The sequence below is a fragment of the Argopecten irradians genome, chromosome 4, assembly GCF_041381155.1.
Source record: "Argopecten irradians isolate NY chromosome 4, Ai_NY, whole genome shotgun sequence".
Taxonomy (NCBI): Eukaryota; Metazoa; Mollusca; class Bivalvia; order Pectinida; family Pectinidae; genus Argopecten; species Argopecten irradians.
In genome coordinates this window covers 10,846,954-10,873,290 of record NC_091137.1, presented here as the reverse complement: position 1 = coordinate 10,873,290, position 26,337 = coordinate 10,846,954, and the positions used below count along the sequence as shown (strand labels likewise).

General features: G+C 35.9%; 2 protein-coding genes across 3 annotated transcripts in view; both read right to left on the bottom strand.

The window, feature by feature from the left end:
• The window catches only part of LOC138320579 (uncharacterized), a 63,378-nt gene extending 50,721 nt beyond the window's left edge, over nt 1-12,657 (bottom strand). Inside the window, exons 1-2 of one of the 2 annotated variants that reach the window (XM_069263642.1) lie at nt 12,238-12,657; nt 11,292-11,429 (exon numbers count right to left, since the gene is read on the bottom strand). In XM_069263642.1, coding sequence (XP_069119743.1) covers nt 11,292-11,429; nt 12,238-12,425 — 326 coding nt within the window. In that variant the 5' untranslated portion in view covers nt 12,426-12,657. The remainder of the gene's footprint in view (nt 1-11,291; nt 11,430-12,237) is intronic. The other variant, XM_069263645.1, reaches the window with a different exon arrangement.
• Nucleotides 12,658-21,654: 8,997 nt separating this feature from the next.
• Nucleotides 21,655-23,349, bottom strand: LOC138322094 (uncharacterized). The gene has a single exon (XM_069266149.1). The coding sequence runs from the start codon at nt 23,347-23,349 to the stop codon at nt 21,655-21,657; it is 1,695 nt and encodes a 564-aa protein (XP_069122250.1).
• Nucleotides 23,350-26,337: the final 2,988 nt, after the last annotated feature.

Here is a 26,337-nt window from a genome sequence, read left to right as displayed (position 1 = left end):
TATATCAAAATCTGATCATAATTTCCTGAATCCGATCTGGAAAACTTTTTTCTGATCGGAAAACAGGGGCGTAATATTTAAATGAATAGAGTAAGATTTTCCATATAAGGAAAATCCGTGTAGAAAAAAATCCAGTTGTATTAAAATCTCAGCAGATAAAATCCGACTCAAAATTCCGACCAGAATTCAGAAAAAAAATCTGATCAGATTTTTCTAAAAACCCAATCGTATTTTGAATTTTATTCCGATTGGATTTTGGAAAAAAAATCTGATCAGATTTTCTGCAAACCAGATGATAGTTTACTGTAGCCACATATCTGATCGGATTTATTAGTACACCAGGGAAGTCAACAAAATGAAACAAAAAACTAACAAGAAAGTTTGTAAGCAGGATTTTTTATTCAATAATTATCTAATATAGAAGTTAAAAAAGTCAATTTAGTCCTTTAACCATATTATGGCTTTTAGCTCATATATCTATAATATTTCAATGCCTCTTTATATATATACACATATATATATAATTAAGTCCTTTAGATAATAAGACAATGGTTTTTTTTATTTGTCCATGATATTCTTGCTCCTCTTCGCATTGAAGATTTTTTCCTGGTACAACTGATCCTTCCTTTCATTGATAGTTTAATTTGTTGAAGTAACAAGGTGTAACTGTTCACTTTACATTATCTGAAATACAGAAAAAAAAACATTCAATTTAGTTTTAAAAAATTAGTTGATCTTCTCTTATCAACATCCTAATCCTAATTTTACTTTTATATTAACATTATAGTTATAATTATAAAGCTGCATCAGTGTTACAAATTCACTGAAATCCAATAAAATCACAGCTAGGTTTTAGGAAAACAAGCTGGACAAAAAGCATGCATTATTGTATATGATTGATCTCTCTGACTGAGGTTTCAAACTATTTCTGCTCTGTACATGTATTTGACATATTTTAATAGCTCAAGTGGATGCAAGCTGTAAATTATAGGATAGTGATTCAATTTATGTTACAAACAATATACTGATGCTTCATAAATTCTAATTTTTGTGCTTTGTACTGATATGATCCAACAATATTGATCTCAAGAAGGATTTTACTGGCAATAATATTCAATATGACAATAACATTCTCATCATTTAACTAAATATGTGTCCCACAAGTATCACAATAATTACATAGTATATATACTCTCCAAATATTTCTATGAATTTAGAACTCACCAGTATGAATATTGCTCTCATGGCTGAAATCTTCATCTCCTTCTCATTAATACATCCATAAATGCTCTTCTGTTAATGTAGTTGCATATTACCTTTTACTGAACCATAGAATCCAAAATAGCACAAGATAGTTCCATTCCTAGAACACTTTTATAGTGATATATTCACACAAAATCACAGAGAAGAAAATAGTCTCCCTCCATCAACAGCATTCACTTTCAAAAGTGCTAGAATGTAGATTCCGGTTAGAAAAATTGGGGCACAAGAAAGGATTTTCATTCTAAGTGCCATAGTAATTAAAAAGTGATTTTGTTTTTCATTTGACATATTTGATTGAAAACATCTACATTACAGACATGTTTATATAATTCTGTAAACATATAATTATCATATATTCCAGTAAATAGATTTAATAGATAAATCATACTTGTTTAGATATAAACCTATACCCTTTGGTTGGCTCCATGAATTTTTATGACTCAGAATCCTATCCCTTGACCTCCCTAGTCCAGTGCCCAGCTGGGCCCATCTACATGATAAGAGATGTAGATCTCAGCAACATATTGGTTATACACACTGGCCTGGGATCTGGACTTAATTAGTATACATATATAATATCAAGACAGAAAAATTTAAAATTACCTAATTTACCTACCTGTTATGATAGCTATTAAATAATTAAATAAGAAGAACTTAAAAAATGAATGCTTTAATTGGAATATGTATTTATTATAATACCCGTTACAAGTATTATGAAAATTGCCAGAGAATGATGGTACTGGTGATCATAATAGTACAGGATATATTCTTGAACCTTGCAAAAAGACTACATTTCACCATACCAAATAGACTAGTTGCTGTTTGAATCAAATTTGATTTGGAAACTCCTTTGGATAGTAGAAAAAATTATATTGTGTAGAATTATTGATTTCAAAGTTAATTTATATGACATAAAAATTAATGTTTGCTGGCCTCTTTGCTCATATTAGTATGATGATATTACACGTGTTTTATTTTAATATCTGCTGATAAAAAAATCTTAAATGAAACTAAAATTAAAAGAAGATAATTAATTGTTTTTTATGAATATGTTCAAGTGTTAAGTGATTTTGTGGGATTATATATACTCAAAGCTTGAAAACCTTTGTCTGTTTAAAGATAAAGTTTGGAATCTGTATGTCAGTGAAAACTCTAAGTCAGAAAATCTGTGTCAGTGAAAACTCTAAGTCAGAAAATCTGACTCTGTCAATATCACAAAGTTCAGAAATCTGTGTCACAGTCGGAATATTTTTCCAATTCTCTAAAATCCAACTGGATATAGAATAGGATTTTACAGACTGGGATTTTTGCTTCATAGAATCCGATCAGATATTGCACACAGAATCCGTGTCCGATCGGATTTTTGGTAAATTTTTAAGAATCCGATTGGATTCCAATCGGAATTTCTGTTTTTCCGATCAGAATCCGATTCTAAATTTCGTACAGGTGAGGAGTAGGATATTAAAGCTAAAATTAAGAAAATTTGTCCTTTTAGGGCCCCACCCCTCAGCCCCTAGGGGTTGGACCAGGCTCATTTATAGCAAATATGATTGTCCTTCTCCAATAATGTTTCTCACCAAATATGGATGAAATCCATCCAAGGATGAAGGAGGAGTAGGATTTTAAAGCTAAAATTAAGAAAATTTGGCCTTTTGGGGCCCCGCCCCTCTGACCCTAGCGGAAACATGGATGAAATCAACCTAAGGATGAAGGAGGAGTAGGATTTTAAAGCTTAAATTAAGAAAATTTGCCCTTTTGGGGCCCCACCCCTCAGCCCCTAGGGGTCGGACCAGGCTCATTTATATAAAATATGATTGTCCTTCCCCAATGATGTTTCAAACCAAATATGGATGAAATCCATCCAAGGATGTAGGAGGAGTAGGATTTTAAAGATAAATTAAAGAAAATTTGCCCTATTGGGGCCCTACCCCTCAGCCCCTAGGGGTCGGACCAGGGTCATTTATATAAAATATTATTGACCTTCCCCAATGATGTTTCACACCAAATATGGATGAAATTCATCCAAGGATGAAGGAGGAGTAGGATTTTAAAGCTAAAATTAAGAAAATTTGCCCTTTTGGGGCCCCACCCCTCAGCCCCTAGGGGTCGGACCAGGCTCATTTATATAAAATATGATTGCCCTTCCCCAATAATGTTTCTCACCAAATATGGATGAAATCCATCCAAGGATGAAGGAGGAGTAGGATTTTAAAGCTAAAATTAAGAAAATTTGCCCTTTTGGTGCCCCGCCCCTCTGACCTAAGGGGTCGGACCAAGCTCATTTATATAAAATATGATTGTCCTTCCCTAATGAAGTTTCACACCAAACATGGATGAAATCAACCTAAGGATGAAGGAGGAGTAGGATTTTAAAGCTTAAATTAAGAAAATTTGCCCTTTTGGGGCCCCACCCCTCAGCCCCTAGGGGTCGGACCAGGCTCATTTATATAAAATATGATTGTCCTTCCCCAATGATGTTTCAAACCAAATATGGATGAAATCCATCCAAGGATGTAGGAGGAGTAGGATTTTAAAGATAAATTAAAGAAAATTTGCCCTATTGGGGCCCTACCCCTCAGCCCCTAGGGGTCGGACCAGGGTCATATTATATAAAATATTATTGACCTTCCCCAATGATGTTTCACACCAAATATGGATGAAATTCATCCAAGGATGAAGGAGGAGTAGGATTTTAAAGCTAAAATTAAGAAAATTTGCCCTTTTGGGGCCCCACCCCTCAGCTCCTAGGGGTCGGACCAGGCTCATTTATATAAAATATGATTGTCCTTCCCCAATAATGTTTCTCACCAAATATGGATGAAATCCATCCAAGGATGAAGGAGGAGTAGGATTTTAAAGCTAAAATTAAGAAAATTTGCCCTTTTGGTGCCCCGCCCCTCTGACCTTAGGGGTCGGACCAAGCTTATTTATATAAAATATGATTGTTCTTCCCTAATGAAGTTTCACACCAAACATGGATGAAATCAACCTTAGGATGAAGGAGGAGTAGGATTTTAAAGCTTAAATTAAGAAAATTTGCCCTTTTGGGGCCCCACCCCTCAGCCCCTAGGGGTCGGACCAGGCTCATTTATATAAAATATGATTGTCCTTCCCCAATGATGTTTCAAACCAAATATGGATGAAATCCATCAAAGGATGAAGGAGGAGTAGGCTTTTGTATAAATAGTCTTACGCACGGCAGATGGCGCACGGCGGACGGCGCACGGCACACGGCGGACGACGACGGACAAAACACGATGACAATAGGTCATCCTGACCTTCGGTCAGATGACCTAAAAATGACGCATGCGCATAAGAAGTTTAGTTACGTTGAACGACTAAAGGAAATCGGTGGTTGAGCTCTCTCTAGTCGATAAGACATGCGCATTACAATTTTTTGTTTCTGTGCACAACATTAAACTGAAGTTAGTTGGATCACACTTTAGTTTCACTACGGTGACTATAGCTTGTGATCGAACTCATCAATACTGATTGTTGACAACATGCTTTTTGCCGGTAGTGGCCTCTATGCATGTCACTACCGGATGTCGTCATTCAGGTCAGTCATTGCGTAACTAGTAGCCAATCAGATGACGGTCCCTGCACGTGGATACTCTGGACATTTGTATTGAATGAAACGCCAATCACGACCAAGCAGCCGATGAGAGTAGCAGGAATTTTATAGGGCTCGGAACCGTTGACCAGGTTCGGGCGTGACTCACTCTCTATTTCTCCTAGGGAACATTACTTGTTGTGTAAAATATTTATACCGGTACGGTAGGTTATTTATAGTCGGGGTTTCCCCTGAATTACACGTATTGTTTACATTCGCTACCAGGAAAATTCATTGAGGCTAGAAAGATAGCGCATGTCATTTAAGAGAGTTATTATCATTATCTAACTAATTAAGTATAATTATTTGTGGTGTATCTAGTAGAAAATACATTGTAGTGAGTATTACGCGAGAGAGAACATTGTGGCCTGTGGTAGACAAAAGTGTATCACGAACTCGTACTCTGTTTATCTATTTCTCTTATTAATAAATTACAATTACGTGTTTATCTGGCATTTGTTATACTACTGAGTGGTACAAAAACAATTACAAAACCTTGAGGGCCTTGTGACCAAAGGCTGAATAAATCTATACTCCGTGTACCAGGAGTAGACCAGTGACACTTACTAGTGGTCTGTTACCAGGACCAGATATCTCACTTGGTGAAGTCTATCGAAAGAAAGACCCGATCACGTTACAATATATAAAACTCTGCTATACATGTATTCGCGTCAGAACTACCGGTAGTTACGGCACATATAACTTTAAATAACAAAGTCTAAGCTTATATAGCTACATGTACAGTAAACATTTGAGCTAGACCCTCTAGAAGATCAAGTATCTTGCACCATTAATCTACGAAATAGAGACCAACTCCTTATTTGGAATATCTATAGGAGCCCAAATAACACAGAAGAGAACAACAATAAAATACTAGAAATCTTTGATAGGCTGTATACTATGAACTTTACACATATATTAGTAGTAGGAGATATGAACTTCAAACAGATCAACTGGGAGACTATGTCAACAACGGTCGGAAACAACCACCCTGCTAACAAATTTCTGTCTACTATCGAGAACTGCTACATGTTTCAACACGTAAAGGATCCGACTAGATATAGAGAAAGCCAAGTAAGTAATATCCTGGACCTGATCATCACAAATGAGGAAGGAATGGTGGAAAATCTTGAGTATAATCCAAGTCTAGGTTCCAGTGACCACCTAGTACTGGCATTTGACCTAATCGTGTATGTTGATAGCAACCCTAAAGACAACACTAAAACAAGATACAACTTCCATAAAGGAGACTATGAAACTATCAGGCAAAATCTTACAAACATCCAACTACAAGACATTGAGAACTGTTCTAATGTATCGGAAGCCTGGGAAGTCTTCAGTCAACAACTCGATAGGGAAATTAGGGAGAACATTCCACTACATCAAACTTACAGCCAAAGAAATTCAAAACCATACATATCCAAAACAGCAAAGGATGCAGTTAGACGAAAACGGAAATGCTGGACCAAATACCTACATTGTAAATCCGCTCACAATTTTGCTGAATATAAAATGGCTAGGAACCGTGCTACACAAACTCTGAGGCATTCCAAATACTACTACGAAAAATACCTGACTGACAAAATAAAAACTAATCCGAAGCTTTTCTGGAAATATGTTCGAACTAAAACTAACACAGCTACAACGATTGGAAATGTTACAATGCCTTCAGGAGTGCTAACATCGACCTCCGAAGAAATAGCCAACACTATGAATAAATACTTCGCCAGTGTGTTTACTGCAGAGGAAAGAATAAGAGAAAGACCACACCTTACAACCAGAAATTATGCTGAACCCCTTGAGACGATTACTGTGACTGTCACACAAGTTGAAAAAGCCATCAATAAAATCAACCCTAACAAATCACCAGGTCCAGATAATATCCATCCAATGCTGCTGGCAAAAACAGTTAATGAAATAAAAAGTGTACTAACTATTATATTCAACAAATCAATCCAAGAAGGGACACTCCCAGACCCATGGAAAAAAGCCAACGTTTGCCCAATATTCAAAAAAGGTTCAAGGAAAGACCCAAGTAACTACAGACCTATCAGCCTGACCTCAGTACCTAGCAAGATTTTACAAAGAATAGTGAGAGACGAAATTGTCAAACATATGGATACCAACAACCTATTCACAAAAGAGCAACACGGTTTCAGGCAGGGACGTTCATGCACCACTCTGGAATGCCTGGAAGACTGGACAATATCAATGGATGAAGGGCACAATACCGATGTGATATACCTGGACTTCAGCAAGGCGTTTGACAAGGTATGTCACAGCTTACTGCTACACAAACTGGAACAATATGGTATTAAAGGGAGAGTACTCCAATGGATCAGAAATTTTCTCACGGACATGGAACAGCGAGTAATTGTTAACGGAACACGTTCCCATAGTCTACCTGTAACAAGTGGAGTTCCCCAAGGAAGTGTTCTGGGACCTGTACTGTTTCTGATCTATGTAAATGATATTCCAGAAGTTGTGCCATGCCTCGTTAAAATGTTTGCTGACGACACCAAACTTTACAAACAAATATCTACTCCGGGTAGCAGACAAGAACTACAAAATAGCATAGATAAAATGGTAAAGTGGGCAGAGAACTGGCTGATGACTCTCAATCTTACCAAATGTAAACATACGGAGATTGGTAACAACGAGAAAACATCCCAATACAACATCCGGAACGAATCCTCAAACATAACTATCCAGAAAGTCTCAACAGAAAAGGATCTAGGTGTGATCATAGATGAGAAGCTGAACTTCTCGGAACAAGCTAACATAGCAGCACAAAATGGAAATCGTATCATGGGAGTAATTTTTAAGACATTTACATACATGGACCAACCTATATTTAGAACTCTTTACAAATCCCTGGTACGACCGCACTTAGAATATGCCACTACCATCTGGTCACCGTTCCTACAAAAAGATATCATCAAAATCGAAAATGTCCAACGTAGAGCTACAAAGAGGATTAAAAATATCAAAGACTTGTCCTACGAAGACAGACTTAGAACATTGGGTCTCCCTACACTGGAGTATAGACGAAAACGTTGTGATTTGATTCAACTATACAAGATTATTAATAAGCATGATAAAATAGTCTCAGACACAATGTTTAGTAGTCGACCATACCAGTCAACCCGAGGAAATACCCACAAACTGTTCAAGAGACAAGTTAGGCTGAATACAACAAAAAAATGCCTTCTCCAATAGAGTCATCAATCACTGGAATGCATTACCAAACGAGGTAGTCAACGCCAAGTCAATCAACAGCTTTAAGACTCAGCTAAACAAATATCGGAAGACCAACAACAAGTTTGTCTTAAGTGAACATCCTTAGTGAGGCCGGTAGTGTAACTTTTAAAATAGATTTGGTCTAAGAAAACTGCAAAAGAGACTCTATTAAAAACATATGCAGCCTATAGACCAATTCTAATCGCCAGTCTACTCAGGTTTATATACTCATCTACCATTAAGTAGGTACAAGATGTTTGGGGATTGCCCCGCCACTTGTATCAGTGTTCCCCATTATATATCATTGTATCAATCTACCCTATAGATAGATCATAATTTTATGAAACTAAATCTATTAACTAGTACGTATACACATAGGGTACCCTCAATTCATTTGACACCAATATTTTAAAATGATACATATTTTCAGTCCCTATGACTTGAATTTATAGATATTTTATTTTTTTGTTAATAGTGATACTTTTAAATTTTTGTAAATAACTCTATAATATCTGTGCGTGCGTAGCCGGAACTCAAAAGTCGGTGTAGGAGGGGGAAAAACCCCTATCTCCACCAAGATCTATAATACCATCAATGCCTCTCTACAAGTGTGTACACTTTCAACGAGGCCGCCATCAGCGAAGTATCAGCGAAGTATATAATTTTAAGATACATGTACTGTGAACATAATATATATAATGCATACTTTTTTGGTATGAAGATGCAAAAACTTGGATTTTTGGTAATTCCCCCCCCCCCCAAATAAAACTCAAAAACGTACAGGTCTGCGCAATATACCCGCAAAAATACGGTAGTTACTTGAAATGTTTGACAATCTAGAAGCATCCACTCTAGCTGGTCCCAAGCACATGTTGGGAAAGAGGATATCAACTGGCATGTTGAGAAAGGGGAGAACAACTGCATGGTTATATAAATACAAATTTTACCAACATATCTTGAGTAGAGGTTATAACCTAAATATAAGCCTTATTTATACCAGAACTGGAGTATGCTGTAACGGTATGGAATCCAATGTACCTCAAGGATATACAAGCTTTGGAAGGAGTTCAAAGAAGGACAACAAAATTAGTGAAAGAGCTGAACAACAAATCATATAGAGAAAGACTTCTGATCCTAGGCCTACCAGCACTAGAATACAGAAGAAAAATATCAGATGTCATACAGATGTATAGAATTATGTCTGGACTAGACCATCTGAGTCAGAGAGGGAGCAAAATGGTCAGGAGATCCAGAGAACTGAGGACGAGGGGTTACACAATGACACTGGAGAAACAAAGACCATGACTCAACCTCAGAAAACACTTCTTTGCTGTTAGAGTTGTCTACGACTGGAATAGTCTTCCAAACGACAGTAAATTCCAAGACACTGAACAGTTTTAAGGCAGCTCTGAATAGGCATTGGAACATTCTTAACATCAACATAAAGTTCAGCCCAAAGTGCTATGCCACCAACTGAACAGGCTACCAACCAAATAATCACCAATTACCATTAAAGGGACATGAACCCCAATTAAGTTGTTTTGTATTTTTAGATATGACTTTCAGATTTTTTTGGTGTTTACGTTACTATGATCGGTTATCTAAAATGCCGGGAAACCGTGGGGAATACTTACCTGAAAGTTTTTAAAAATAGACCGCCATTACCTATTTTTGGAACACCCAAACGAAAGCAAATCGAAATCGAGGCTACAGTACAAGAACCAAAACAACGGAGATGTCGGACACCAGTGACACGGTAAGAAACATTCGTTTTCTATTTACTTTAAAGATTTTCAAGTTTACAGTCGTTAACATATGATTTATAAGTCATATTTCTGAACATTTGTTATAAAAATAATTAGTTGTTATAGCGTTAGAATCGCAAAATCAATAGTGAAATGAAAGTTTTCAGCCGATGGGGCCCCGCGAAGGGATAACTCTTCACGTCTCATAATAGGCATAACATGTTTATCGCGCAAGAGCAGAACAGATCCGGCCTAAATAATTGTTAGTTGTAGACACGAAAACCTCCTGTTTAGTTTTGCCAAAAGTTATTCACAGTTTAACAAATACATATACATGAACATGCCATAAAACCATTACGATTGGTCACGTACAGAGTAACTTACATGAAACGTTACTGTAACTTATAAATATACTACGACGAGGAAAAAGTAACAAATAATAACCGCGCTAATATCCGAAGTAGATGATGATGGTAAATTTTAAAATGCTTGTGTTATTTTGATTTGGAAAAAGTTGTGAAAAAACATGTACAATCCTATACATGTCATAACTAATAACTTACAAATTTTATTAGACTTGCAGTATTGCCAACCTCTGATGAGGTCAAATCGGGTGATCACCCTTGAAAAAACGGGTGAAATGGTCAAAACAAGGGTCATGTGCGGAACCACATTTTAGTATAATTTTTAACAGATTTTAAACCCTAAAATATGCATATATTTATTATCTTCATATTGTTATTCAATAATATTTGTGAAATTTTTTGTAATGATATAATTACTATCTGAAAATTAATAAAAAAAAAATATCTATTTTTTAAAATACTAAATTAATAAAATCCTGATTTTTTTTGTTCTACACATGTCCGGTTTCACTATTATCTTTGACTAAACAAAATGGCGGCCATTATGATTGGCTTGCCTGCCTACTTCAACAGGATACCGTTCACGTTGACTATGTTTTATTCATGTGAGTAAATCTTTGTCTGAAATCATAATTGTTTGTACTTTTGAAGAGTTTTGAAGAGATTATTTCTGATTTTGAACAGTATTAATTGGCCATGTCTGATTTTGCTAGCTGGCTCTGGCTAAAAACGATCTTCGACATCGTGATGCATGGCTGAATAGATTAATTGCTACAATTTCACACCTTTATGAAAGTTTGTGTAAACACAAACATAGCTACCTGCATTATACAGGGGCATGATATGAGTCTTCTTAAGCCCTGAGGTGTAATTAAAATTGCACTTATGGCTTTATCTGACGTAATTTTTGTGAGCTTTGTAACACTTTGGTACAAGTGCTGAAAATCGGGTTATTTGATGACCCAACGGGTCAATCGGGTTACACATTTTTAAATGTCTAAAAAACGGATCAACCCGGGGAAATCGGGTGAGTTGGCATTACTGGACTTGTATACTTGCACTTACTCAATATCGGAAACTTCTGGCATTTTAAGGGTTCCAGATGTTCCTGGAACTGCTGGGGTTGAACTTTCAATACATGTAGCAGAGACAGTACCTGGAGATACTTCAACCTGTCTCTGTGTGGGCATTTTCCTTTCATACCTATAGGCGTATAGATTTTATAACATTTGTTATAATAAGACAGTAAGACACACATATATTTGGGTTTAAATAGAGAAGCCATGCATATATATATCTAAACATTTCTTATTGGCATAATTACATGTAGAAAATTATATATAAAACATGTAATATATATTGCTGTGCATCACCAACATGTACATGTAATATATTCGCACAATGTATAAAGATTTTCCCACATAAAAGATTTTAGTAAAATATATATATTTATTTTAGAACGTTCCAAATGAATATTCATTTATGTTTTTCAATACAAAAAATGATACATTGGAGAAAAAACCCAGGTTTGGTTTGGTTTGTTTAGTTTTACGTCCTATTAACAGCCAGGGTCATGTAAGGACGTGCCAGGTTTGTTGGTGGAGGAAAGCCGGAGTACCCGGAGAAAAACCACCGGCCAGCGGTCAGTACCTGGCAACTGCCCCACATGGGATTCGAACCCGCATCCCAGAGGTGGAGGGCTTGTGATAATATGTCGGGACATCTTAACCACTCGGCCACCGCGGAAAAAAATCCAGGTAAAACGAATTCTTTTGTATTATGATAAAACGTTACCCCTCCTGGGGCCCCTTTCATTTTGATGTTTTGCTCAATGTCGTTTGCCTGTCGCTATAAACGTTCTGTGCTTATTTTAATCGGGTTTCATATGCGAGCGGCTAGGAAATCAGTATGCCAGTTATAAAATCTCATAAAGTATTGTTGAGTAAATTACACGCACGTTGTAGAATAACGTAACTGTAAGACGACCTGGCTTACTTGTATTTTCACTTACCACGCATCCAGAAGTATACGGGCTAGTTCCGCGTGGGAAGTTGCACTGGTTTCTTCTATTGCAGCGGTCCATCTATCTACCTCCGTTCCTAATCTTATGCGAAGCTGACCCCTGTCGTATTCCTTTTTCTGACGTTTCTTGGCGGAATCAGTTACTGTTTTCTTTCGCCCACGTTTTCTGCCCGCCATTTTTGTTTACATTTTACGGAGCGCGCGCGGTGCATTGTGGGTTGAATACTACTATACCGACCGGGTCACTCCAAAATATAAATACATGGAATTTCCTTTTTAATTATTTTATTTGACGTATTTGTACAATAATTGTTATATTTTATTTAGTAAGGTATATAGCACTTCATAAATATGCATTTACTCAAATTTTCAAGGTTTATTTAGGTTCATATGTCCCTTTAATATATTAAATTATTAAGGCACTATGGGTGCATCGTCTGAAACTCTGCATATAAGTAGAATTAATTTTCTAAAAACTAGACTATATACCAAAGCAAGATAAAAAATTCATGAATGTGAATAAATCTAAAGGATGCCAAAAACCAAAGGCTTATGTAAGGCAGATACTGATATAACTGATATAACCAAATCTTTGCTTAAAACATTAATTCGTTAGTATGTGTGAAACAAAACATGAGTTATGTTCCTTGAATTGATTTTGTACTTATGTTTTATCTTGAGGGACAATTTAGTCTAAAAGTGCATTACAAATTTTGTTTGGATGTCATGTATGCTAAGCCCTGGCTTGTGAGGTTGTGACAGCTGGTGAAGTACCAACTTTTGTCTAAAACTACTCAAATCGCTTTTACAGGAGTACATACAGTATCTTTACCTTATTTTTTCTGTGCTCACTCAATGGATAGCATTTTGGGTATTTTGCTAATGGAAGACACTAATTTCTAAAGTAAAAATAATTATTCTAGCATTTTTGCTAAGCCATTTTTTTCGCTGAAGAAAGAAAATAAATTTGTAATTTCATTTTTTTTTTCATTCTAAATACCTGAGCTATTATAAATCCATGATTCAGGATGGAATTCAAGTTCCTAAACATTTGTCATTCCAAGTGTTACACTGAAAAATAATGGCCTGGTTATGGCCGAGCTTGAGGAGTTATAGGGAGGAATATGTGGAATTCAAGAGTATGAATTTGTAGAATAATACATTTATTAATTTAGGCATTATTTTGCTTTGTGGTTATAGAATCAAATTAGCCTTACTGAATTGTCCCGTTAAGATATGCCTGTAATTTACATAAAACGGAATGCCATGTGGCTGTGATTAGTCACAATATTATAAACAACAAATTATGGACACAACAAATAAACTATTTGCGCACTAAACAACAAAATGCCATCAGCAGGAAGACGTCCACTCTGTCTCCCGGTAGCCAAAAAACACCAGAAACCGAACATTGATTATGCTCATTTTGTTACTGTCAGCCGACATAGAACAAAATCCAGGCCTGACTACAGACAATTATATTCCCTTGTGGATTTTGTCAAGACCATGTCACCTGGTCATTCAAAGTAATTAATATGCTGTGATGATGGCAATATCTGGCACCATAAGTCATGCATCGAAATATGTACGGAGGACTTCAGTTTATTAGAAAGATCCAGTGTTCAATGGTTATGCTGCAAGTGTGACAATATAAACGTTAGCTCTTCTACGTTCCACACCTTTGAAATTGAAACGACCAATTTTTATGAGCAGATTTCGGATGGAAACATCACACATTGTTCAGATACAATTTCAAATTTCAACCCTCTCTGGACAAAAAGCCCAAAAGTCAAACCTAAGAAGAGTCGAAATCACCATCAACATAATTGAAATCACCATCAAAAAGGAGAATGAACAGATCGGAAAGTTCATAAGTGTATGATTTACCATCAAAACGAAATCTGAGAATCCTGTCGCTAAACTGCAGGAATATAAAAGCCAAAATGGCGGAATTTGCAGCTGCAGTGGAATATACCAAGCCAGACAGCATCTGTGGAGGAGTGTTTATACTATCTCATAACAGCTTAGTGTCTGAGGAGGCTGTAGAATTCGTCATGGACTGTGAAATAGTATGGGCTAAAATCAGTACATCAAATTTCTTATTCCAAAACAATAATATTATTCTTTGTGGAGATTTTAACTGTCCAGATATCAATTGGGACTAATTAACCATCAATCAAACGGCACAAGATAGAGATGTACAAACAACTCTGATAGAAATAACCACAGCGGCACATTTAACACAAGTGCATGAAGAACCAACTAGGGAAACAACCTCCTAGACCTTATATTCACCACCAATCTAACTTTAATCAAATCATCAGAAAACATTCCAGGAATTTTAGACGATGCAATGATTATCACTGACTCGGACACTACTCCTCATTATCAACACCAAAAGCCACGCAAAAGGTACACAAATCTACCTGTATGAGAAAGCAGACTGGACAAACTTACATACAGATTAGAAGACATATCGCAAATACAAGGCCATTTCCAAAACGGGACCCAAACGCAAGAACTATGGGACATTTTTAAAACAAAGCAAAACGATAGCATCAACATATTCATACCATCGAAGACGCGGGAAAAACAGTAATCCCTGGTTAAATCACAACACAAAAAAGGCTTAAACGTAAACAGAGAGTTGTTACATGAACGAACAACAGAAATGAGAAACCAGCAGCTAAATTCAAAACGCAATTTAATTATATACACAATATTATACAGAGATGGTTTACAATGTCTAAAGTAATTGGTGGTGGTACAAGAGTAGTACGATGATTTAAAGTGTTACTTATCTGTATGCGAATGTCTTGGTATAATCCTTGATCCTTCCAGGTTTCAAATTAACAATAATCACAAATCCACGAGGAAAATGAATGTCCACAGATGATTTGTAAAGTTCCAGGCAATATGAATAAATCCACACAAAGTGTTGTAATAATAATCCACAGATAAAGTCACAATAGCTCTCCCAATAGAATGATTTGAAATAAAACTAGTTCAACATTAGGCTTTCTAAAACGGCACCTGAATCAATGCCCAACTACATGAAAAAATAGCATATATTTCACTGGTGCGCTCCATTCTTGAGTATGGTGCAATAATTTGGGACCCTTATATAAAAAAGACATTGAAAAACTTGAAAGAATACAAAGACTAGCAGCCATATTCATTTCCAAAGACTACAAGGCCAGGGAGGAAGGATGCGTCACAAGAATGGTAGAGGATCTGAAACTACCATCCCTTCAGATCAGACGTGAACAACAGAGACTGACCTTCCAATATAAAGTGGTGGAGGGGAAGCTACCATCACTTCAGATCAGACGTGAACAACAGAGACTGACCTTCCAATATAAAGTGGTGGAGGGGAAGCTACCATCAATACCTCCAGATGAGTACTAAACACAACAACGACCCAAAAGAAACATCAATGCTAAGTATTACGAAATTCACATCACTACAAATATTGTTGAAAAAAAATTCACCAGAAATTCAAAACCTCTCATGGTACCGACACACAACTGTGAGCAATACAGTAATTCTTTCTTTGTGCGTACAGTCATTGACTGGAACCACTGAGGGGATAAGGTAGTATGTGCCCCAACATTGGAGGCTTTTAAGCATGCCCTGTAAAATCCTCTCTCTAACGTTGCATCATATTTAGATATAGAAACATGACCATAATATGACACTTTTATGTCGAACGATCTGTGATATCTAGAGCCTTATAGGTATCGCTTTTAGTTAAATATAATGTTGGAGGACTAATTGCAGGATACATATGTACTGACACGGACAGAATTTGACAGATTGGATCGAAACGTAAAATTTTCATGTGAACGTGTTTACGTGAAATGTAAAACAAGATTGAAATTTGTGTAAAGTCACAAACGTTTTTAGCTTACCGTTAATGCTATACGTATCATCACCTTCTTAACAATTTAATTTTAATAAATAAAATGTTAATTTTCATAACACGGGTAATATGTATTCCGCCGTTGTCCTAATTATCGCGCGTTAGTTGACTATATCACTGTGTGTGAGATCGACAAAACAGCGAAGTTAATCTTCATTGTCAAGGAAAAGAAACCCGAATAAATAAGGTAAATTTTTCGTCGATCCTATATAAGAATATGCCTTCAGAAAGAGAATCATAAAGTGCTGGCTGACAAACACATTAGCTACTGCGATCGCTATCGCGAAAACACTCGCTCTGGTTTATTCAAAACCAGGAATATATGATTCTTATAGGCCGACATATGATTTCGGGGAGCTAAATCATCAAGTTACATGTCCATGTTCAAACATCAAATGTTTAAGTGATATATCGTTACAGTGAAATAAGCATGAACTATAACTTTAATTTGCCATGAGAAGGTTTCAGTCTCGTTTAAACATTAATGAAATCTGGTCTAGAAGCATTATTGCCTTACAATAGATCGGAAATCAGATTTATAAAGAATCTTTTGATTTTCAAGAAACAGTTATCTCTATTTGTAGCAAGTTGCCATATAGAAAATATGTCAAACAACTAAATTACCCATTCGATTTTTTCATTATTTACACCTACCTCGCATATTCTTCAAATGACATCCAAGAGATTGTTTAACACATAGATAATACTTAATGAATAATAGAGCACAGATCTAGAACATTGGAAAATTAAGAAAACTGTATATTAATTTGCAATCTAATATAAACATCTTAACTAACAGTTGTTTACACAAATACTTGGGAAACGCCTTTATTATATCTTTCAGTATTTCTTTCAATGTGACCAATTCAGCGATCACCGTGTCCTGCTTATCAGAAAATCGATTCTGATGTACAAAGTCTGAAAGCTTTCGACTGACAGTTCAAGAATATGTAAGAAATACCAATAGTTTTTGTTTTTGTTTTCATTCATATCTTTATTCCTCCGTAAACGAAGAGTTACATGAACATATAAGAATACAAATAAAATAGGTGCAAGGTACTAACAAAACAAAACAAAAAGTGAGATAACATATTTTAAGGAAAGGGAGAACATAAAGCAAAAAATTATTTGAAAATAAATAGAAATAATATCATTTATTGAAACCAATTTGGCGGCCACTTTCAAAAAGCCCATTTATGACACTTTGAAAGAGGTTAATTTTCACCGATTTTACTTCATAATGTGCGACGACATTTTGTTAGCCACATGTACATGAAGTACCAAGTTCGAATGAGGTGAAAATGAATGAAGGAGGAGTTGCGTCTGAAACTACCTTTACTTGAACAGATCTGTAGTGCTCCTGATGAAACCGTTGATACAATGTTAAGTCAGTTTACAGATTAAGTTAATCAAGTGTTTTTGCAATATTGTGATTCCAGTTATAATCAACATACAAATGGGTTTTTATCAAAAAAGAGGAACAAACCTCATATGAATAGTGATAAGCCTTGGTTTATTAATGAGTGTAAGATAAAATATAGAGCTTATAAAACAAATCTAGGAATTTTTTTTCCAGTGTAAATCTAGACAAAATCGCAGTGAGATTATTGGCAAGAAAAAAACAGTATAAAAAAGTTGAAGCTAGACTGAAGAAAGAGTACAAAAGACATCAAGATAATTTAATGAATTTCCTAAGGAAAAATAATCGAAAAGGTTTCATAAACTGTTTAAAAAAAAATAAGCAAAGCAATGGTAAAATAACAAATCAAGCTTTTTATGATTATTTTAAAAACTTGCAGCCGACGAGTGCAGATGCAAATGAAGGGGTTGCGAGGTCTTACGAGAATAGGACGTAGGTAATTGAACGATACCTTACGAAGAGCTAGACAATATCATAACTGAAAGAGAGGTAAAAAAGGAGGGAATAAAAGGCAAAATGTTGAGAATTATAAGAAACTTATTTTTTCTTATAATTTATGATGATGTAAGATGTTGTGTAAAATACAATGGTATCTCAGATTTCTACAAGGTCAACTGTGGATTGTTTCAAGGAGAAATTTTGTCACCGATATTATTTACATTGTTTGTCATTGACTTAGAAATTAATTTATTAATGATAATTGCACTTCGAGAGATTCGAACTACTAATATTTTTCTACTCTTTTTGTTTGTTTGTTTGATTAATTAACGTCCTATTAACAGCTATGGTCATGTAAGGACGGCCTCCCATGTATGCGGTGTGTTGCGTGTATGTTGTGCGAGGTGCATGTTTTGGGAGACTGCGGTATATTCATGTTGTATCTTCTTGTATAGTGGAACTGTTGCCCTTTTTATAGTGCTATATCACTGAAGCATGCCGCCGAAGACACCAAGCAACACACCCCACCCGGTCACATTATACTGACAACGGGCGAACCAGTCGTCCCACTCCCTGTATGCTGAGCGCTAAGCAGGTGCAGAAACTACCACTTTTATAGACTTTGGTGTGTCTCGACTAGGGGATAGAACCCACAGCCTTCCTCACAGGGGCGAACGCTCAACTCAAGGCCAAATGTGAGGCGGTGCCAAGGCAGGCATTAGGAAAGATAAAGTCAGTTAGGAAGAAGAGAAAAGATAAGATCCTAAATTTAGTCGCCTTTTACGATCATGCAATAGGGGCAGCAGGTACAATTCTAACGCCCTACTCTACTCATGTATACAGATGATATGGTGTTGTTATCCGAGTCGCCAGATGATCTCCAAATCATGTTGAATTTATTACAGGATTATACTACAAAATGGGTCCTTACTGTTATTGTACAAAAAAAACAAATAATTGTTTTTAGAAATGGTGGAACTATTAGAAATAATGAGAAAATGTATAACAATAAAGAGCCAATTCAGGTTGTAAATTAATTCAATTATTTTGGGCTGATGTTAAACTATAATGGATTTTTTTTAAAACTCAAAAGCATATCTCAGAAGTAAAAAATTTCACTATTATGAATGTATGCAAAGATACTTGGTGTGAAGGAAAACACTACTAATGCTATGGTATATATTGAACTTGGAATAGTTTCTTTATATATTATCAGGGAAATTAGAATATTTTATTACTAGACGAAACTAAAAAATACTAACAATTGCATTTTAAGGGAATGTCTTAAAGAAACGGAAGAAAATAATCATAGGTGGATTTTACAGTTGAGATTGGAATTAAAACATTGTGGTCTGGGCTATATATATGATTTGGAATTGTTTCTTAAATCTGATTCTGATCTATTTAAACTCAAGTCAGAAGATCTTTTTAGACAGGAATGTATACGTTTGATAAATGATTCATCTAAAGGAAATTTATACAAACATCTTATGGCAACTTATTTTTGTCAACCTTATATAAATAAATCTTTAGACATTAAAGTTAAGAGAAACACATCTAAATTTCGGTTATCTGTCCATGATTTGAATATAGAGAGGGGAAGATACAGGAATATACCTAGGAATCAGAGAATATGTTCATTTTGTAATGATGATATTGAAAAAGAATTCCATTTCGTTATAAAATGTAAGGTGTATGAAGATTTAAAATTAAAATTTATAGAACCAAAATGGATTTGTAATGTGAACAATGTCCTTATGTCTTATGTATTATTATGTATGTATTTGTTTATATGTTGCGATAAGTTGTAAAACTGAAGCAAAATAAAGAATCTGAATGTATATCAATTTCATTTTAGCGTAAATCTGTTCAAGTTCATTGTGATAAAATATTAGAATTTAAGTGGGAAATTACCACCTACTACTTTTCTGTTTTAACATTTTAGTGTAGTTTAAAGTATTAAAGTTATACGTGCCGTTACTGGCCGACAAGTTATTTTTTCTTTAATTATCCATTTAAAACCATAAGTTTTAATGAATAAAGCTGTGAAAATGACTCAAATGGACAGACAAACATATATGATGTCTTATAAACGTTAGTTAGAACACATAGGCTATGCACTGTGAAATTCTTGTTTTTTAAGCCTTATACATGTTTTGATGAATACTTACCTTCAGAAATCACTTTACAATTATTAATAATACTGTAGAAATGTGAAATGAAATTGTAGACAACAATATGGCTTCATGGTCTGACCGTATGTACTCATTTCACTACACTGAAAATGTTAATATAATGATTTTTGGCAGTACTGCCAAAAATCATTTTCAGCTTTTATTTGTACATGTAAATTAAAACCTGTGGATTGAAAGTATTGTAATTCTCAAAAGGTTGGTAACTTTTTGTGTTGAATTACATATTAAAAGCTCGTCTTGATTCGTGAGTATGAAAACTACGGCACATATAACTTTAACTAATTTTAATTTTTAGCAAGAAATGCCGAAAAATAACAAAGTTTGTAACGGGACAAAAAGTCCAGCACACTGACACCCTGTATTTATGCCGGTTTAGAAATAACAACCTTTTTTCATTTGAATTTTATATTTTTTGTAAAAAGTTCATCGTCAGAATTAGTATTTGAATCTTTCAAAAAATGTAGAAAACGAGGTATTTTCAACTTCAAAATGTAAGAGTTAGGGATACATACACTGCTATTTTCCAGTAAAAAGAATGGATTGAATGTGTGATGAAAACATTGTTTTGTTTTCAAATACACGAAATAACTCAAACGTTTTGGTGTTTTTTAATAATTATGCGAAAGGGCCACGGTGACATATTTCCACAAGCCATCCACCTCTAGGTCTCGAGTTCGAATCCTACTTGATCATACAATTAATTTTAATTGAATTGTTCAGAAAGTGATGATAAGTGTAGTATTAACCATGAGGTCATAACTTTCGCGAATCTACAAATTTTCATCGCGTGTAACATTCCCATTTTGAAAATTAAAAGCCGTTACGAAAAATTGGGACCTTAAGATCAATATCAACAATATTATCTAAAATTTTAAGTACTTCAATTTGACGCTCATTGTACTAATTTAACGACAAGATGACCACATTATTTAAAAATAGACATCTCAAAAATTCCAGAATTAAGAAAGACAAGTCAGCCAAATATATCAATGTATATCATTGTTTATGTACTCTTTGATTGATAAGTTTCAGCTTTATAAAACAAAACGTTAATGGCATGCATACATTAGCACTGTGGTTAATATCTATATAAAGCACACGGATAAACAAATAGAACTCGTGCAGCATACATAGGCATTAATATATATGATAGACGTATCAAGTTTACAGCAGTTTTTAATCTCATCGAAGTATGATGTTGATCGTTCAGTAACAAATCATGTATCGATAGCTAATTTTATGTGCTTTCTTATTATTAGAAATATTGTCAGTTATTAACCATAAAGAATGTTATTTTGAGGCAATTTTCGGCGAATGATTCTTGATGAATTGCGAAATGATTTTTGCAAATTTGCACTGAACGTTCTGCTTTTCAGGTCCCATCCAGCGCTCGTGCATATGTAGATGCTATGTGTTCTAGCATCAGTGACGTCATACACGAAATATGTGGATTTTGTCTGATTCGTCCTCCGTGATTACCAGTTCCCCACCACAAGCGCTTGTCGCATACGGGCGCTTCACACCGTCAGTTGGTTTCACGATATTTCTCAACTTCTCACCATCCTCTTGATCAAGGGCGATCACGTGATTAGCATCAGGCAAAGTCACATACACAGTGTCGGCATCACATGTGACCCCACAAGGCGTACTCTCCACCTGGCTGCACCACAAGGGGGCGAGGCTATCGCTCACGCAGATCACGTGACGGGTATCACTGAAGTCACAAAAGACAATGTTACCAGAAGAGGTCTTCGTAAGAAACATTGGTACGACGAATAAAGGGTCACGCCCAGCACCAGACGTGTTACTGTGAAGAGAATGCTGAATTTCACCTTTTTTGGAAATAATGTCGATTCCCGAAGGTTCGTCGTCATTGTAGTAAGACACTGCGAACTTGTCGTGGCCGAGAGAACAAATACCCACATAAGAACGCTTGGTCTTTATATTGTCTTTCACGTGCATTTTTCTCCCTAGAGAAATTATAGTAATCTTCTTCTTGAAGAACCTTGTGACAGCAATTTCACTTTCTCCAATGAAGGTGATCCTACAAGGGTTCGTAATTGACATGCTGTCTACGTAACTACCGTCAATGAGGAAGCGTCTGATGGTGCCATTTTCACCGTCTGCGATGACAATGTACTTCCCGTTAACGGCGACGTCATAAAAGTTAACGCTGACGGTCTCGTCTGGGTGCCCGCTGAAATTGAAATGTTCGATAGAGTGCAGCGTACCAAAGTTTAACTGACTGTGGAAGAGCTCTTGCAGTTTGGGATCTGGAACAAACTCAAAGCTACACTTACGTGCGCTCTTTCCGAGTGTAGAGTTGAGGCGTTTTCGAAGTCGTGCGAGACTTGGCTTCATATCTGAGAACGACATTAGAAGCGAATCCATATTTTCGTCATCCATCGCGTCATTTAGATCGATATACGCATCTTTAATCTGGTCACGAACGGTTTCCATGTCGCTTTCTATATCGCCTGTATCTTGTTCAACAACGCACTCCATCACCTGTCCCTTCAGAACCCCCACCTTTTCCTTGATCTCCATGTAGAATGTCTCCAGTTTGGATTCATACAGTTCGATCTGCTGCAGCACTTCCTGTTGAGATTCCGTCAGACCGGCTTGGCCATTCTTCTGCCAGCGCCACTTGTCAGATTCCAGAAGCATCTTTTCCAGCTCTTGTCGATAACCCACAAGGGACGGGAGAACCCTCTTATAAGCTTTGGACACTTTGATGCATTCGCAGTCGTCATTCTTGTGACCTTCCACAGCGGCCTCAGCCGTCGTGAGTGTCTGACAGGCAAAACAAAAGAAGGAAAGACAGTCACTGTTTCGGCGTATGTCGTTGTGTACAACACGTAAGAACCCATCCAGAGTTTTATCAACGTCAAATTTTGCTGCGACCACCCAGGGGTCGTTAGAGTCGTCTGGCAGTTTGATTTCTGTCCTGTCTACGGGACAATAGAATACATCGTCAGACCTAGTCCTGTCTATGTGTCCCGCTAAACAAGCCAAACAGAAGGAATGCTCACATCCAGGTAATGTCCTAGGATCTTTGTATCGTTCTAAACACACCGAACACGTTAGAAATTCTTCTGTTACGTTTTTAGCAAGCCGACCGGCCATATTGAAATTCTACAGAAATTGAGAGGTGTTCAACTCCTCAAATTTGTTTTAGTAACTTCAAAACCCTCGATATCACAGAATCTACAAAACGCCCTTTGTATCACTTCTCTTCGAGACCATAGATTAGACATGTACATGGCGACACCTTGGGTCATTCAAAATGTGAGAATAGTTAGGTTGAGATCGTGTATATATAGCCCTCGTGGTACAAACATTCGTGGGGTTAATTCCCTCTATGACGTATAAAAAGTATTAATGGATTATGTGTTCAGTATAACAACAAATGGATTATCTTCGATACAGCTATCTAAAGTTGTTTATTTGGCGATTTGGTCAAGCACGTGTCGTTTAATGTGAACAAATACTCCGTGCGCTTCGGCCATGCTCTCCAGGACAAAGACTGGAGCATGGGTTACAAATTCAAATAACACTACCGGTATATTGTTGCCCTTTTGAGTAAACCAAATGTGATCTCAAGACATAGTTCAAAATACTGTCGATATCATTGTGTTAATTCTGACCAGAAATAATTTGTACAAATATATATCGTTATAAGTTGGGATCAATGTGCGGACGAAATCTACTCGAGAAAATGTTATTTCAATCTAATGTTATTTCTCTTCAACTAGCATAGTTATTGTAAAGTTTAAAGATGAAACTGAAGGTAATTAACTAAACCGTTGCAGACGCCTGCGTATGACTACACCACCCTGGCAATATCTTATATACAGGATACCTAAACTCATTGATGTTCTATGTTTTCTTATTGTAGACGTGCAATGTTAATCCAGACCGAACTAACCTTGGAGTAGCTGACCTTTGGTCATTACTAGTAAGTAGTTACCCTTGTACAGGTATGGGCAGGTAATAGTTTAGGCGCCACGAGCTCCTATACACCATGATCTGGATTTGTTGAGTCACACACTTTACAACAAAGTGATAATCCACATAACAGAATAAACAAAATAACATAAGGTCAACCTTCAAGGTCTTCAAATTTGGTTTTAAATGTTTATGCATGCGGACACTGAAGCTTACATTTTGTATAAATATTTTTTGTTATCATTTTAACGTTTTCTCTTAACTTGGTAAAGTGTTGTTTACGTAGTATTTAGAGAAGTTCAAAATGACATTTTGGGGCAATCGTTGTTCTGCTTTTATATATGATTTATGTGTTGTCGTCTCTGGTATGTGTTATCATTTTAAGTTCTAAGCACACAAGATATACTGTACACATGTAGTTGTGAACTTCGAATAGCCAAATTGCTTTAAGGGTTTGCAGCGAGTGTTGAAATACTGTTACATCATTAGCAATTGTTATAGGATCTTAGTGTTGACAATACTTTTGCAAAGTGGAAAACGCAGATTAATATGTCATCATTTTCAAGAGGTCCAATTTATTTGATAAAGATTCTAATGCAAGAACGTGCTGAACGGTCCTTAACAATGGACAAAGTATACTGTATTTGCCTTGATGGTTAATTATGGGCAATTAGTTTAAGTGCGGAAATTTCGAGAGACCAACATGTCACTGGTGCAGGCATCCACAAGCTACTTTCCCCTAACAACTAACATTAATATTGATTTCTTCATCGATGTTGGAAAAGAAGTGATTTTTAAATATATAATGAAATGCAGTATTGTTAGAGCCTCGATCGACCAAAATTTATTATATTCTTATTAGTGTGTTGTACGTGTGTTAAATTTTTTTAGGTAACATTTATGTTCACGTTGTGTCACTTTGTATGTAGTGCTATATCACTGAAGCATGCTGATAGAAACAACAAACAAGTACGCCCTACCCGGTCACATTATACTGACACGGGAAAACCAGTCATCCCAATTCTTTGATGCTGATCACCAAGCAGGACTAAAAACCAGGAGGCATTGTACCCAAGGCCTTCCTCACACGGACGAGCGCTCAACTCATGGCAAAATGTGGGTGATCAGCACGGGAGTCTGCTTCTGGTTTTGAAAAAATTACAATACTAGGGGTAGGCTATTAGATTTTTTCAGACCAGAAGCAGACGCCTGTGGTTTAGACCCGTATTTTATGTATATTTTAAGTAGAGAAATTTGAATGACGGAGTCATGGAATTGCTGCGTGTGTGTTTTGGGAGATTGTGGAATATTCGTTCACAGAAGCGTACTGCCAAAGATACTGAACAGAACATTCCGCCGGTCGCATTCTCCACTCCTTTTATGTTTAGTGCTAAGCAGGAGCAATAAGCACCACATTCCTAGATTAAAGTGTATCTCGGCCAAGGAACAAATATAAAGCTTTCACCATGGACGAACGCTAGACATAAGGTCAAATGACAGACGTGTCAAGGGATTCGTCACGGAAATTAGGACAGATAGATCCCAAATTTAGTCGCCTTTACGTTCATGCACAAGAAAGAGCAGATTCAATTCTGAGTAAAATCTTTCCCGCTTACATAACCATAACCTTTATTGGTTCGAAGTAACACTCATCCGACTCAAGAAAAATGTATATCAATAAATTGTAAATAAGCATACCATGGTCCAAAGTAATTTTTTACAGAGTGAAACTGCTTCCTAGTGTTTGTGTTTTTTTATAAAATTCTTTTCATATACATGTAACTCAAATGAAGTTACTTACTACAATGTCATTTCATGACAAGCTGTTCGGGGTAAACTTTTTTTCTTTCTTTTTAGATTTTTGTATTTGAAATTGAGATGCATACATTATATTCATTTAATAGATTTTAAATATATGTATACACATAAGGCATCCTAATTTGAGATACATGTAGATGTATTTATCTAAATAATTTAAATAAAAATTTATAAATATATATCTTACTGAGTTACTGTATTTCTTACACACTAATTAAATATATCAGAGATATCAATATATTTGACACAAGTACATGTTATGTATCTCTATTACATTATATGGGATAATGATTCAAACAGCTTAAGCTTGCCAAACATATCATTAACACAAAAGAATGAGAAATTCAG